The following is a 16,618-nucleotide window of genomic DNA, read 5'->3' on the forward strand; positions in this document are numbered from 1 at the left end:
CCCCTCCCCATTTTTTCACCTGCAGCAAAAACCTCGTGTGAAAGCGGCAACATATTTGTCACTGATCTACGTCGCTATTCAACTGTGGCTCCATTGCGGAGAGTAAATTATAACCCATGGAGGTGAGATCAGGGGAGCCACACCAAGACAGGCATTTCCTCCAAGCTGGCAAACTCCTAAACTGTCAATACTAAAGTGAATGTGTTGAATACCTACTTGTGTCAGGTCATCGTTTTCTAAATCTCCCTTAGACTCCCTGAAGCCGCTGGCTAAGTAGCTCCCTGCTCCCCAGCATCTCATTTTTACTGCGCAGAGAGAAAGAGAAAACAAAACGTAACCCAAGTATCACAATCAGTGTCTCTCACTTTCTATCCAAAGCCTTTCGTCACGTGCCATCTTCTTAGTTAAACGTCTTTTATTTTAGCATGCCCCTGAAAGCCCCTAATAAGACAGGCAAGATTAAAAAAAACCATGAAAAATTAAAATCAGGAGGATGCTGCTCTTGATCTTACCCACAAAAACTATGGCCTAGCTTTGCTTTTACTCAGCCTGGAGCGAGATCTCCACCCGCAGTGCAGCTCAGCCTACCTAGGTTCAAAAATTTTCAGCTCTGTTTGCTCTACTAAGCACCAAAGTTTGTTCTGAAACTCGATACCGTATCTGACAACGCTGTATGTACTTTACACAGCATTAACAATGGGGCTGGGCACACACGCGCATCCGCACACACACAAAGCAACGACCTTGCAAAAATACACCTGAGGGCACCAGTTTATTCACAGGAAAATCATCTCTTTCCATTTGGAGCATTCAAAGTTTCACTTGAAACAACTGTGAGAACATCTTCAAAATACAGCTGGCACTTTAAAGGCATATAAAACTTACGACAAATGGCAAATAAGTGTTTACCAATACCAAAAACAGATGCTGAGCTTCGTATGTTCTTAAAAAATCAGACTCCACTTAAAAGTTAAGGTACTTATACCACCTCCCAGGGCATTGTTAAAAAGGAAAGCGTGGCACAGGAAACAAGAGGTACCACGCGCTAATTATTAAACACCAAAGTTGTGATTCTGTATTATTATCACCAATACAGTCACTGGAAATGTCATTTAGTAATATCTTTCAGGCACTCTCGGATTCGTATTTAGTGCAATAGTTTGTGACCGTCCTTCTTAAGTCCTATCTCTGTACTTCCCTTAATTATTACAGCGAAGGAAAAAATACTTTCCCAACAGAAAACAAACAAACAAAAAACCCTAAAAGTCAGAGCCAGAGCTTTCAGCTGCTGCACGTTGTCCTGCCCGCTTTGCGCGTACTTTGGTACCTTAAAGCTGGGTCTTTCTGATGGTGCAGCGTTTTGAGGGGGGTGGCCGAGAAAACGCAGGAGCATCTTTGCTGTAAGATGCTGCTGTCTTGAAATTCAGCAGGCTGCTGGAAAACAGGGCAGAGGAAGAAGGGATGAGACCATCTGACTTTGCAATTGATACAGGAAGAAAATTGATGGGAGGCACTGGGTACCTATACAGTTACAGCGTTACCAGGCATTGAAATAAAGCCGGCAGTACTCTGGGATTCAAAATCGGCAGCTTTGCTGCTGCTGGTGTGATTAAAAAAAAAACAAACTGGGTGGCTTTTAAAGTGAAGTTTCAAGTGCAGAGATTTCACCTTCAGGCATGGCAAAAATGGAAAAAGAAAATCTTAATAGCAGCTCACTCTCAGAAAAGGTCACAGTATTTGGAGTTAGTATTATTGCTTTGAAAAAAGTCCCAAGGCAAGTCTTTGGTATTGCAAAACGCCTGTGAGAACGCATGCCCGGACAGAACAGGCACTGTGATCTGTGGGCGTTACTGAAATGCGCTACATACAGATATTCTTGCCTGCGTGAAGTTAGTGTAAAAGCGACAGCTGTCCTCAAGGCGGAGTAGCAGAAATGACCGCGTGAAGCGGGTGACGAAGCAGGGCTGCTGTACACAGAATCCGAACGAAACGTCTCAGCGGGGGGGAGAAAATGAATCACTTGGGTCACTGCTCATTATCAAAGAGAAAAGCTACTGGCCTGCAAGCTGTGCTTCCAAAAAAAGAAACTAGTACCACGTAGTTTATCAATGGTATCAGCTCTTGGCTCAGTCCTGAGCGAACAGGTCTGGGACAGTAACCTTGGCATATGCGGACTCGACATCCCTGCAGGAGCACAGAAGTGGGGGAAAATCCATCCCTGGGAGTACTGCTTAATTTCAAAAATAAGTCAGTCATACAAAGGGGGAGGCTTATTAGGAAGAAATAAAAAGGAGCAGCCGATAAGGATAAATGCTTGTGGACAGCGTATTAAACGTATTGAGAATATCAAACATCATAAAAAAATAATCTTAGGGAGACAAAAGCTGGTGTAGTAAAAAAAATAATAATAAAGGAGTCTATCTTAAGTAAAAGAGTTTGGTGAGGACACCACTTGCTTGCCATAAAGCCTTTTTTGCAATTATTTTTGGGGGATTCTAACCACAGCAGAACAAACCCCCCCCCCAAAAAAAAAAAGCAGAAAACCTCCTGGGAAAAAGTTAGGAGAAGGAATCACCTTAGATTAGCAGGAAGAATATTTCCGGAGAGGAAATAAAGCAGAGAAGGTAACACCCTCAGAAGTCCAGCTCCCCACCCACCTCCTGCCACTGCGGCTGGGGCGGAGAAGCCGAAGGAAGCAGCCTGCAACATCACAGGAACCAGGCACCGCGAGGAGAGGGCAAATTCAACAGCTCTCCTGGAGAAAATCCCCTCCGTCAGCGTACTGCGTGACAGTACGCGGATGTGGCTGGATCTGTGCTGGCAGCCCATGGGACAGCTGGGGGACCCGGCTCTGGGAGCGACCGCGGGATTCAAGAGGGAAGAGAGCCCTCCACTTCTGCCCGGCTCTGCTCTCAACAGGGTCCGAGATCTACCACGGAATTCTACGCAGAGAGAGCTCGGACAACACTGCGACCTTTGCAAAAGGCCTTACCTCGGCATTTTTTTCATGTGGAATTGCCGTTGTCAGTAGTCTAAATCACTGCAGGTCTGAGGCTGCAGAGTCACATACAAACCTTTTTAATTAACTGAAATCATCATGAGAAATAAATGCCGATAGAGACCAAGACAGTAGTGTCACTGTTTTCTGATGCAAACCCCCACCTGTTTGTATTCAGGTTTTTAAGCAAAGATCTCCTCAAAGCCTCAGAAATGTGCATGTTTAAAAAAAAAAAGAAAAGAAAAGAAAAAAGGAAATGCAAATAACTGAGTAGGAGCCCTTCTGCCACCTGGTGAAGAAATTCCAGTTTCCTCCATTTCCACCACCACAGTCACCTGCTGCAGTGCCCCAGGACCTGCCGCGCTCCCCTCTCCCCCACGCTCCGACCTGCCGCCCTGCGCAGGGCTGGACAAGGGGCCACCCCCTGCAGCAGCTGGGCCCAAGGGACACCCATCCAGCTGGCAGGACACGGTGGCACAGCCTGTCCCTTGCTGGGGACACATCCGGGTCCTTCCCTGCCCCCTACCACAGCTTTTTGTGACAACCGGAGTTATTTCAGAGATGCCTCATTTGCCTGAGACAGACCAAAGCTCAGGAGTCATTCGGCTGTGGTTCCCCTCCAAATCGCACTGCCCTCACTAATTCCCCCATGGCAGAGCCAAGGAGCTGAAAAGGGAGAGGAGAACTACGGGAACGTGGGGTTTTTTTTAAATACCTATTGCACTCTGCAAGAGAAATAGGAAAAAAGAAAGATGACTCTTTGGTCACTTCAATGCTTATTCCTCTACATTGCTGCAGCAACGAAATTGCGTTCAGTATTCTTGTAATCCTCAGCTTCTGAAAACACAAATACTGTGCTCTTGGCCGGCTAGAGGTTTGTTTTCTGATTGTAATTGTTTGCACTGCTCCTAAACATACTAAAACTCTCTATAAAATTTTATTAAAAAGCAGCAAAGGTTTTTCTACCAACTTTAAAGACTTTTTTTTTTTTTTGACATGGACTTCTTTGTGGTTTCTTTAGGTGTCATTGATCAAGATAACAACAAGATCTTAAAACAAATCTGCCACAATTAAAAAAAAAAATATATATATACAACCCCCCATGAGAGAATTGGAACAGCATATTACTTGTTCTTCTTTGACCATTGTCAAGGGCATTCCCAGGCAGATTTAACTTATTCAGCAGGCTTGTCTGAGACAAACCAATACAGCAAACAAACGTCCCATTAAATGTTTCAATTAAAATCCCGAGTACGTTCCCACTGCTAAATTATTTAGTTCAGCCACATCCTTTAAACCTAAATGTCAAGACAGGAGAGGTAAACAGAAGCCAAGTGATAATTCAGCTGAGGTACATCTTGGATATGCCCTAGCACATTCTACTGCCAAAAATGGGAACATTCATTGCTCATATTGACGCATCTCAAAGGCGGAAACGCGTTACAGCATCAGAGAAAGGAGACTGCGCTGGTTTGGAAAAATACACCTCGATTCTTGGGGTGCGAACAGAAAGATACATGGGATCCTGTCCTGGAGATGTAGGAATCCAACAACCGTTGGCTCTAAATTTAAACTCAGGCGTAAACATCTCTGTCCCAGCCCACGCTTCTGCTGTGGTCTGGGGGAAGCAGCGGACACGCAGGTAGTTAGGACAACTCTTCCGTCTTCATACTGCCTCTTTTCTAAGTCAAGTCACCAACTGTAAGATTTATTGGACACACAGCATGGGGAGTATGGTTTTCCATAAATGGGGTACAATATGAGCATTGTCAATACCAACATCTCCACAAATCAGATGAAAGGGTCTTCGCCTTCGGCAAAAGGCAGACAGCAGTTCAGAGTTGATGGCCAAGTGCAGAAGCTGTGGCTTCTTTGCTGAAGATGGACATTCCCTCCTCAGCAGTAGGGCAGACCAAAACCTGTACACTCTCTATGTTCCTCCTTCTCCCAGACACACAGTAATGACGTATAGACATTTTTTTAAAGCTGTTTTCATACTGCAGGAGAAACATTCAAGACTTTACAGCCGTCTACTAATTAAACACTGGTCGTCTCAGTCTCTTGACAGCATAACTCTTTTGGAGGACAACATCAGAAACAAAAGTATTCCAGAGAAGTAATCATTTGGAAAGAGTTCTTGCTGATAAATAAATGATGTGCATCACATTTTTATATATCCCTGATACTTCCAGCGGGAAGTTTCATGGTTTTCCCATTATTAAACAGTTTCACAGAAATTCAGTTAACTCTGTTTGCAATAGTCCATTACCCTCAGGCTTAGAAAAAGCTTCTGCCTTGGGGAGGTTTCTGTGCTCCTTTTAAACAGTAAACAGTTATGCTGCACTTAAAAAATAAAAATGTCATACAAAAAATAAAAATTTTTCATATCTTGAAAATAGTGATTGTTCTTGGTATTTTCCATTCAGCTTTCACGTCAAATTGACCACAAAATTCTTGTCTATAAGCTTCTTCAAAAATTTCTGCTCAGCGTTGATGTTGTGGTATTCATTCTAAAAAGAGATGTGAGGGAATAATAAAAAAAAATTAAAATATTACCAGAAGCATCACTTCATTTTTTTTCCTTTTAATTACCTGTGATACTTGGAAGATGCTAAGAGTAGGAAAGCTCTGGGGAAAAGATTTCTTAGAGAAGGCTGTAGCACAGTCTCCCAAGAAAATAGGTGAGTGACTCCATTGCTCAAAACTAGATTAGATTTTCCATTAGGAGAGAAACCAAAAGGGATGATCCTTCAGTGGCAAGAGTGGGTGAGACGTGGTCTCACGGAAGTCCTTCCATTACTAACTCTCCCAACTCCTCCCCACGCTTGGAGGGAACAGCTGCATAACCACATTTACAGCACAGTCAGAAAATGACTAATTCTCAAAGCTCATTGCAGGTTCTTGAAAAGCACACGTCAGGCATTTGTAAATCGGATGCATCCTGCCGATTAGTTTCAACAAGCCAAAACCAACCCATCTTCTCTGCTGTATCCAGATCCTGGATACACAAGAGGCCACGGAGGTTAGCGGAAGACAGCACAAGGGAAGTTAAGTTTACTGACAGTCTTAGACACTGAATCCACTGAATTAAAATGAATACAAACACTGCATAAAAGGTTATACATATATAGTATAATATTTACAACTTAATGCCACTAAAGAATTAATGATAAGGTTTTTGTTTAGTTGTTTGGGTTTTAAAGTTTTGAGATTTTAGTAAACTTACGGATGTCTATTCAACTAGTGATCAACCTTACCCAAGCTTGGTATACATTGCAAAAAAGCACCTGCAGAGAGGAGCCTCAAAATGAAGGTGAGTTCGGTGTCAAAGGAAAATTAATTGCAGAGCAGCAGGCACCTAGGATTCCTCAGAGAGACATGAGAGGCTCCTATGCGCATTGCCCCATCCTTTCTTTTCAGGAAAGGGAGGAGGAGAGAAAACGGTCCCGGCGTGCACTGGGCGTGCACATGGAAGAAAAAAAACCTGTTCACATTGAGGTAAAGGGCTGATATGGAGTTGCTGGGAGTACAGAGCTGAAGACAAGAGAGACAGAGACATGAAAGAAAACAGAGGCATGAGCGTAGCAAAGCAGGAGGGACGAGAAGGCATCCTTGATGTTTGCCAGCCTCCTGCTGCTCCCTCTCCTGGTGAGCTGTGTCTTCCCCCTCCTGGAAGCAGTTCCTTCTCTTCCTACCCACCCCCAAGAGCTGCTTTTCTTTTCTACTTTCTATTTCTGAAATTCAGCTCTTTTCCTAACTGCAAGTTTGCAAGTCTTAACTCCTTCCATTTCCCTTTGCTCTTCTTTCTGTTTTTTAAGAAGTTTGGCAACTATGACAAATGGTGCAAGTAGGTGTCAAGGAAAAAGAATGAGAACAGAAACAACGCTATTCACGTTCTGACAGTGCTAGCAAATAGCCTCTACAAACAAGAGCTGCGCAGCCTAAGGATAACGCCAGCAAAACAAAACAGAACATAGAAATGGATGCATCTCGTGCAGATGTTGCAGAATATGGCGTAGCACAAGGGACACAAATACCATTATCCACATTTTTCAGAAACAAAAGCAGAGATTAAGAGATTCAAGCAATGTTAACCCATGAGCAGCTGAACCAGGAGAAGATGGGAGGCCTTTCTGACCTGCAGTCCACCCTTCTGTCTATATTGAATTGTCTTCCCCAGTTACCAGCTTTCTCTCAGCGTAAACAAGTGTTTGTTACCTGCATCATCTGAGACATTGTGTCGTTGCCGTAGTAGTGCAAGGAACTGTTTCTGTCAGTGAAATCGTACTTGAAGCCTGCCAGGTGAACCTCATGGCATATGTGAAATGCTAGTGTAATGGCAATCAGTCCCGTTGTTGGATGCTTGGGTTTCTAAAACGAAACAGAAAGAGCACGCATACATAAATAACTGGCAGCTTGACGGGAACAGCAAACCTAAGAAGGAAGACAGCAGAAATCAGGCAACCTGGCTCTTCTACGGATGTTTGGGTTTGTAGTTTGATCCCCTCGTGCCCCACAGGGAGTAAGGTACTGGCTGCAGGTTTTCCATGACCGGGGTGTCTGCCACGTTGGCCTTCCCTGGGATTCTCCAGCTTCTAGTGAGGGCTGAGCCCATACTGTAGCCCTTCCCTCCACACAGACATCAGGAAGGTCTCCCCATCCCTCTGCTCAGCAACCTACTTTCATGAAACTGGTCAGACTTCAATATATTGGAGACCATTTCAGCCCATCAACTTTGACTGAATTAGCAGATGTGTTCAGAAGTTTCTAGATGATGGCAAGCCAGACAAACAGAACAACATAACATGCCTCAAATCTTCATAACACCAAACTAAAAAAGCATGAATGCTACTGCTACATAAATTTGGCTGCATTTGAACTTTTCCAAAGCAGGGAAAGTCCAGAAGAACATTGGCTTTAGACCTTCCCCCACTATTTCCATTAGAAGAAAAGAAACTGTAGATAAAATTGCTTATTTCTCCCTACAGTGAGACAGCTCAGAAGCAAATGCAATGTAAAATATCAAGAGCGGGTCATAAACAGGTTTTAACTGTGCAAAATTAAGAGCACCTAACTGAAAATCAGCATTTCTTGCAAGAGCGTAGAACAACTTATTGCAACCATCTGTCCTATCTTGTGATCGAGTACGTGACACTTTTAGCAGCAGCAGTGGCTAAAATGATCTGGGGAAGTAAATGAGGCAAGGTTTGTAGAGAAAGGTGAATTCTTTCATTAGACCAACAGATGAAGCCGAGGGGAGAAAGTGTCCCCAGATATGGACAAACCTTTCAGGCACTGACGCCCTTCTTAGCTAAAACAACAATTTTCTCAGAGACCAAATGAGCTATGCGCTTTCGGTAGCTGCAATCAAACCTCAAACTGAGCACAAAATCATGTGCTTTTTTGAACTCTTACCCAAGGCTCAGTTCATTTGCCTCTGAAAATGAAGCAGACAAACCTGTACTGGATAACTCTGTGCAAAGAGAAGGCAGATGCACTCGATGATACAGAAAAATATTTCTTTGTGTCGTTATGACAGAAGAACAAATCCCCAGGAAAAAGTTACTAACATCAGCTCTGTAAGCCTAATTAAAATCACAGAATTGAACTACCACCTTTTACGTAGAATTCTTTGTACCTTTACACAACTCCTGGAGTAATCCAGAAATAACATCAACTTAAACACACACCACTGCCCAGGGCTCTTGCCAGTTAGCAAAATAACTTTCTGCCCTGGGGGCCCCGCTATCATAAACTTACCGATGACTCTTGCAATGTCCATACTAAGCAGAACCCCAAAATTATGGTAGGAATGCTACATGTCAGGATTAGTGCTATTTGGAAGTATCAGGAATATCACAGGTTGCAACTAGCTGTGTTTACCTTTGGCTATCATAAAGTTCACCTCAAAAGAATATACTAAAGAAAGCAACACTACTTTTAAAAAGTATTGTCACGCTGGCGCCCTAGCAATACCCAGATATCCTCAGCCTGTAAAGAAATTTGTTCAACCAGTCATGTTTAATGGGAATAGGCTCAGCCCTGGAATGACTCTGCAACACTTTCTGCCTTAAGTGCCGCTGGGGCAGCAGATCTGATTTTACATTTGTTCTTCCCGGCTCTGCTAACACTGCCACAGTTGCTAAGAAAGAAACAAATGCTTGCTGGACTACGTACAAATGCACGCAAAGGGAACATGAGATTGGCTTAATGGAAAAGGCAGAGACAGTTGGGAAAGCAACAGTGGTCTTCAGCATCTCCTGCAGCAGAGGGGGCTGAAGCACAGGACAGCAAAGGCAGCACCAGCCCTCCCCAGGGACACACTACGGGACAGAGGGCCCCAAAGTGGGTCCTGCAAAAGGCTGCCCTGCCAGTGGGAGCACCCAAGGCACGACCTGCAGCTTAACCAAGCTGTGCCAGAGCCACTGCCGGCTCCCAGCCATGGCCCGCCTCCGAGATGGGAAGAAAAGTGAGGAAAAGCATGCCTGAGCTTGACCATTGCTGCCGCCGGGGACAAGGGGCTGCAAAACCCCCAGGATGGAGCAAGCGGGATGTGGAGGGGGTGGAAAGGGGCTGGAAGCACGGACGCGCTCTGCCCCAGCTCTGGGCAGGGGCTCCCAGCGAGCAGAGGAGCAGAGGGCGTGCATGCTACCCAAAGCATCCGAGGGGCCTGTGCCTCAGTACCAGCTCCAGGTCACCGCGCACATCTCTCTGACTCACTGGCAGCACTCATCTTAATTTTACTCCCACTAAGAAGGGAGCACAAGAAGAAACGGGAGGGATTTCTGAAGCCATGGAGGCCAGGGATGTTCTGTGGCCCTTTAGAAAATAGTTAGGTGCCCAACTACTATGCTGCTTTCTTCCCACCCTCGGCTGATGAGCTGAAATGCCACGAAGCCCCAGCTAGCATGCAGCCAAACTGGGTATTCCAGTTTGAGAGTTAATAAGGGAGGAAAAAGCCACTAGGTAGGCTCAAAAAAAAAAAAGAAAGAAATTTAAAAAAGGAAAAAAAAAAAAAGGCACAAAAAACCCCCAAAGCAAAAAACCTCAACTCCCTCAAATATTAAAAAGATTAAACCAGAAAAAAGTTGTGGTAGATACTCCACAGCGACAGCCTGTCAAACATTTCCACATGTGGCTGATCCTGATGAAGCAGCTCTCTGCAAGGATGTGACTCCAGGGACCCGTACTTGTGCTGAACAGCATGTGGTCAGCCCCGACTGCGCAAGGGAGGTCTCCAGCTTAAAGCCTTACCTTTCATCAGAAACATTCTTCAGTTATAAACTGACAGTTAAAATGTATTTTTATGTCCAAATTGTCGGTTAACTCAATACAATGCTTGGCATCAAATCAGTAAGCACAAGGATGCTGCTAGACATATGTCATTAGCATGGGGCTGGAGTATCGTCTATGCTTCCTAGTCCCTACCCACCCCCAGCTGCGTGAAACTGCAGCAGTGTTAGAATTACTGGGTTGTTGGGGTTTTGGGGGCTTTTGTTTGTTTGGTACGGGGGTTTTTTGTGTTTTGTTTTTGGTGGGGGGTTTTGTTGGGGTTTTTTTGGTTTGTTGTTTTGTGGTGGCTTTTTTTTTTTTTTTTTTTTTTAAGAAAAACTATAAAAAACCCTACATTTAATAATTCAAAGCTCTTTAGTATTTCCAGAGGGTCTCTGGATCTGCCATGTTCCAATGCCTGTCTGCTTTCCCAAATTTTGTAAAAGGCATTATATCTGTTTGCAAAAGCGGTCTCATTTAACACTAATTATAGAATGCATAAAAAGAGATTTTTGGCATACAAGGCTACCCACTCTCTTTCTGGATTCCATTTTCCCATCTTTTTTGAGGACCGCCTAAATGCAAACTAATGCAATGTGAACCTAAAAGATGTTCTAACATAGTCCACTATAATAAAGAGATAATTACCTCTGAGTACACATTTGGTTGCACAAAACTAAAAGGCACAGAAGAAAAAAGCCTACCTCCTTTTTGGGAAACCTTGTTGGGAAACGGAGCCATTCATAAGCTGTTTTTCTGGTGATGCTGGGATCAAGAATCCTGATTTGACTAGCTTTGTATATCATGTTCAGAGCCGGTTTCTTCCAAAAGCCTTTAGCGCTCTGTAACAGGCAAGAAAATACACATTTTTAACAGCTATAAACAGTTGATTTTGGTTTTGTAGCAACTCTAACCAGAATAAAATCCAAGGGCAGGAGGTTGAGGAAGAAGAAGAGGAGCGTTGAACCTCCCAAAGTTCAACAAAAACACGTGCCAAATCATACTCCTGCAACAGGACAGCCCACTGCAGCAGCAGAGGCTGGGGCTGGCTGGAAAACAGCTTTGCAGAAAGGCCCCTGATGGATAACACGCACCGTCAGCGTGCCCCGGAGGCAGTCAAGGCTCATTGTGTGCTTGGCCACATTAATAAGAGCATAGAGAACAGGTAGACAGAAGTTATCATTCTCAAGTACTTTGTCCTGCGCCTTTCTGCCGTCTCACAAATGCTGTTTTGGGCTCCCCCCTGTGCAAAAGAGTGTCGAACTGGGGCAAGCTCAGCAGAAGGCCACTAAAGCAGCCAAGGGGCCAGAGTGCACAACAAGCAAGAAGCGCCTGAGAAGGCTGGGTTTGTTCAGCCCATCTTCAACTATCTGGTAGAGGTTCACAAAAAGAGACAGGACAAGACTCTTCTTGGAAGGACACAGTGAAAGGATGAGGAGAAATTCCTTCCTGTGAGGGTAGTGCAGTACTGAAACAGACTGTAAAAATATCCTTGGAAATACTCAAAACTTACCTGGATGATGCCCTGAGAACCTGGTATGGCTTTGAACTTGGCCCTGCTCTCTTTCAACTGGGTTTTGTACTAAAGACCTCCAGAAGAGAGGTCCCTTCCAACATTATTCTGCTATTCCAGCAAGTGTACAGGATAAAATTATCTGGGAAATGGCTGGAGCATGCATGTCAGAATATAAAACAGTGCTAGGAAGAGGATAAAAAGGTATTTCCAAGAGGACAACTGCTTTGGGGTGAGGAACTGATCTGAGGAACATGGGTGAGAAAGAGGACAGAATGAGGAATTTGTTACGAGGAAAGGCTGAGGTACTTGGGTCTTTTTAGTCTGGAGAAGACTGAGGGGGCGGATCTTATCAATGCTTATAAATAATTAAGGGATGGGTGCCAGGAGGATGGGGCCAGCCTTATTTCAGTGGTGCCCAGTGACAGGACAAGAGGTAACAGGCACAAACTTAGTCATAGGAAGTTCCGTCAAAACACGAGGAGGAACTTCTTTCCTTTGAGGGTGGCAGAGCACTGGAACGAGCTGCCCAGAGAGGCCGTGGAGTCTCCTTCTCTGGAGATACTCAAAACTCGCCTGGATGCATTCCTGTGCGATGTACTCTAGGTGAACCTGCTCTGGTGGGGTGGTTGGACTAGATGATCTCCAGAGGTCCCTTCCAACCCCTATCATTCTGTGACTCTGTGACAGAAGCATTTATGGGAAAGCGATAGTGAGCAGACTGACTGGGACATCCAGTGCTCCCCCCAGGTAGGGGGACTAAGGTTAAAAGCAGAACAGATATTTCACAAGAGGTGTGTGGCAAGCTGAGCCAAAGTGCATGAATAATTAAACTCACTATTTTCTGACCACCTAGTATCTCCCAAAGCCACTTCAAGTCACGGGGTTTGAAGACGATGAGAACAACAGTCGTGTTAGGGTCATAGTGGATTGGATCTGAGAAGATGGATTCCGGGTAAGAAAGGCGGAAAGTCGTCCTCCTCCCAACATCCTCTTCATACCCTATAACAGGGCCATTATTCATTCTGCAGAGGACAGAGACACAGAGATAACAATGACTACCCCACCCACATCCTTACTGTGTGGTGGCTGGCACACACATTAGTCTGCGGTAATCTGCAGGCAGCGTGTCCGGGTACAGGAGGGTTTAGTGGCCCAGCATTTACTTATCACATTACGTTGTAGATGAGCAATTATCATGTGCACTCACCCTCTAACTCAGAGGGATCAAGCACGTACGGGAACTTGGCCAAGGTGGTTTAGAATACAATCACCCAATTGCTTATCGTGCGTCACTTGAGCAGAAGGCCTTCTGATTTGGCTCAACCACAGAAACTGGAGAAGACTAAAGAGAGTATCTGGCTTGGAGAATTACCCACTGCTCCATTCATACTACTAGATGATCCGAGTCATGCAGGAGGCAATTCAAGGATGCTTTAATATCCTTCCCTGTCTATAGCATACAGGAACAGGGATTATGACTGTACCTGTTGCCGATACATCTTTATGTTTGCTTTTTTTGTTTGTGTGAGGTTTGGAGGGGGTGTCTTTTCTTTTTTTTTTTTTTTTTAAATATTACTTGCACAGCTGCCACTGCCTTGGGATATAACAGATTAGTAAGCAGTGAGGAGGTGGATAGGTGTCTCTGCTCTGCGGTGTTAGAGGGGCTATGTTTAAGTCTCCATCTTGCAGTTTTTTGCTTGGTGGGTGTGTTGCATATTCTTTGGAGAATTCAGGCAGTCTCTATATACTCCATTCCTGCCAACGTGACTGACTGCTCAGAACAGGAGGCATGCTGCTTAGGAGCAGATGTTTGCAAAACAAGGTATGCGGACAAGGGACTATTTCAAAGTTTTATCAGAAGTTGTCATTAAATACAGAATGCAAACACCACCTCTTCGTTCATTCACAGTAAACAAATGCGTACTATATTTCTGAAACTGTTTTGAATTTAGAGGTGTTTTTAAATGTGTGACACCAGTCTACACAAAGGTTTCCATTTTAAGAAGAGCAGACAGATCTACAAGGAGCCCCAATACTTGAAATAGCTTAAAAATAATCCATGGAGCTTCCTTGCATCATTATACTAAAGTGAAAATAAGTGCAAGGTGGGGTTTTTTTGTAAAGCACAAAGTCATCAGGCAAGTAAAGTTTCCTAAGAATGGGGATATTACCTGGATCACTTTCTATAGTCTTAAGTTTATAAGAGGAGCTACAACTGAAGAATTGCATGTATTCATTTCCACCTTATCAGTACGTTTTCAAATGCATGTCAAACTCCAGGCTTTGTATACAACTTTTTACAGTAATGCTTGAAGACTGAAACACTATTACTAAAATGAGCATTAGGATTGATGGCAAAGTAACAAAAAAGAGATTTTGTCCAATGTTCAACACAACGCTGAAGGAAACAAACTGAAATGGCAGCTCAGAGATTTTAGTGAAAGAGAGTTCAGGCACACTGTCTGACAGGGTACCTACAGAAAGAAGGGCTGTTTAATGAGTTATCATCTTAGTTCCTGCAAAGGAGAAACTGATTTATCTTTTTCTTAATATGCAGAAAATTCTGTTATAATTAGCCAAATAGTACATTTTCAGTTTGCTTGGCATTTGAGCTTCCCCCTGTGCCCCAGCCTTGCCCGTTCCTCTGAGCACTTCCCCAGTTTCCCTAGTTCAGACGCCTCCTTCTTCAGACCCCAGCATCCTCTGGTAGGTTGAGGCATCTCATAAAATTCCAATATGAACTAACATGCTTGAGAGAAAGAGGCAGACATCAACATCATCCTCCAGCTGACACGTGCCTCGAGATGGACTTCCCAGCATAAATGTTACATTTCATCCACCCTGAGCAATGCACATGCCGGCACAGGGGTAAGAAGTGTGGTGTAGAAGGTAAGAGGCAGGGCTGCCGGGGATGCTGGCTCCCAGAAAGGGGCACACACAGAGCTCTGGGCTGTCACATGCTTGGACCCATCCTTGATGGCAGCATCTTGCACATGGGTGCCTGTACACAAGGCAGACTGACGACCCAGTGATCCTTCCTCCCGTGTATAAGTCTGTGTAATAGAACACTGACCCATTTTTTTCCTAAAATTTTTTAAATGAAGGCTGTGACAGAATAAGTAAAACAGGAAGTTTTATACATTTTCATTCGTATAATAACTGAACTCCAAAGCTACGGGCTGACAGCAAAAGTTTGTTAATTTTTTGCATGTAGACTAAATGAAAAGGAGATACCATTTACCTTATTATCACGTCGTATGAGTCAATTTTCTCCCCTAACGTCTTATTTCGAAGTACTCCTCCATTACCAACCACAACACACCGTCGACAGTCGATGCTGTGGAACAAATAGAACTTTTAATATGCACGGCTTCCCTTGCTTCGTGTTGTTATTAATGATATGTTTGCATTTAGCTGGCTTATTTACTAACGGAGGTCCTGTATCTTTTACACTCCTTGGCCCCTACAGAGCAGTCTCAATTCTGTATCGCACGCTAAGGCTGCTTTCAAAAAATGCAGTTGCATTATTTCAGGGACTGCCAAAGTCAGGAAATGGCTTCTCTCATGCACAACTGTTTTTATACATGTCCTTCTTCTAGTGGTTTGCTGTTTAAGATCATCTAACCAGTCGGTGATATGTGTGCCATTAGATAAACGATCTTCCACAAAGCTTCAAACTTGTCCCAGTCCGGGAGTATACCAACCAGGATAGAGTATGTCTGGAAAAACTAACTCAAACTAAGGTCCTTCTGCAATTTTGTACAACTCCACAACTCTAGAGATCTCCAGCATAAAGCAGCAAGATTTATGTTCACCATTTACCTTACAGGCCTCCAAATTGTACATGTGAAAAACCTTAGCCCAATGACACATGCGATGGCTTTTCAAATGAATGTAATCATGTTGATTTTTCTCCCTCTACTTCGAAAGTGCTGTCTGAATATGTTTAAACATGTGATGAAGTGCATGCTGTCACGACACAGCAAGAGGGATATGCTTGACTAAAAGTTGCATTCTCATATGACTAGATTCAAATTAGACAGCATTATGAAGTATATAAAACACTGTGAACTACAAATCAGATCTTATGCTACATTCAGTCAAAACAGTAATTCCTTTTGACTTCAGAATATATTCAGACTCAAAAAGCACCCAAAAAAGGTATTATGCAAATGCTAAACTTATGAAAGTAAATTCTAATGGTAAGATTTTCCAAGTTACCGCACGTTTTCTAAGTGTATCTTTTGCTCTCTACTGTCTTATTTCCATGCTAGTAAAATACGTGCTTTGCTAAAAAAAAAAAAAAACAACCCACAACAAAAAACCCCACCAAAACCACAAACAACAAACATAAACAAAAACCCCAGGCTTGCTGGTTTTTTACTCAAGACATTTTGCCTCTTTAGAGAAGGTTTATATCCAATGTATACGATTGCAAACTCCTCCTTACAGAGCAAGCACAGAATTTTTTGTTGTAAAAATGCTTCTTTATTTAAAGCAACAGCTGTCCAACTTGGTTGCTGCAGGAGCAATGACAAAAGAAAAATTACGGTATTTTCTTCAGACACAAACAGGCTCACAGCTTACTGACGATGAGACACCTCCCAACATCCCACTCCCATGGTTCTTCAAATACAGAAAAGGCTCTATGCCGTTTCTTACTGCCAGGCACCCCAGGACTGTGTCCCAAAGAATATTATAATCTGTAATAAATGCCCAGTGTGGCACTTTATGCAGACTAATTAACATCTTTCTCCTCAGATAGCCCAACCTGTTTTTTCAGCTGAGGAGAGTATTATTCAACATCAATGCAAACACCCTGTTCCAGCCGA

General features: G+C 43.7%; 1 protein-coding gene across 1 annotated transcript in view; it reads right to left on the reverse strand.

The window, feature by feature from the left end:
• Positions 1-3,691: 3,691 nt before the first annotated feature.
• The window catches only part of ST3GAL6 (ST3 beta-galactoside alpha-2,3-sialyltransferase 6), a 51,169-nt gene continuing 38,242 nt past the window's right edge, over positions 3,692-16,618 (reverse strand). The window contains exons 9-13 of the mRNA XM_059818586.1: positions 15,028-15,123; positions 12,622-12,808; positions 10,975-11,112; positions 7,217-7,369; positions 3,692-5,508 (exon numbers count right to left, since the gene is read on the reverse strand). Of these exons, the coding sequence (XP_059674569.1) occupies positions 5,428-5,508; positions 7,217-7,369; positions 10,975-11,112; positions 12,622-12,808; positions 15,028-15,123 (655 nt within the window). The 3' untranslated portion in view covers positions 3,692-5,427. The remainder of the gene's footprint in view (positions 5,509-7,216; positions 7,370-10,974; positions 11,113-12,621; positions 12,809-15,027; positions 15,124-16,618) is intronic.

The sequence above is a fragment of the Gavia stellata genome, chromosome 1 (genome assembly GCF_030936135.1).
Source record: "Gavia stellata isolate bGavSte3 chromosome 1, bGavSte3.hap2, whole genome shotgun sequence".
NCBI lineage: Eukaryota > Metazoa > Chordata > Aves > Gaviiformes > Gaviidae > Gavia > Gavia stellata.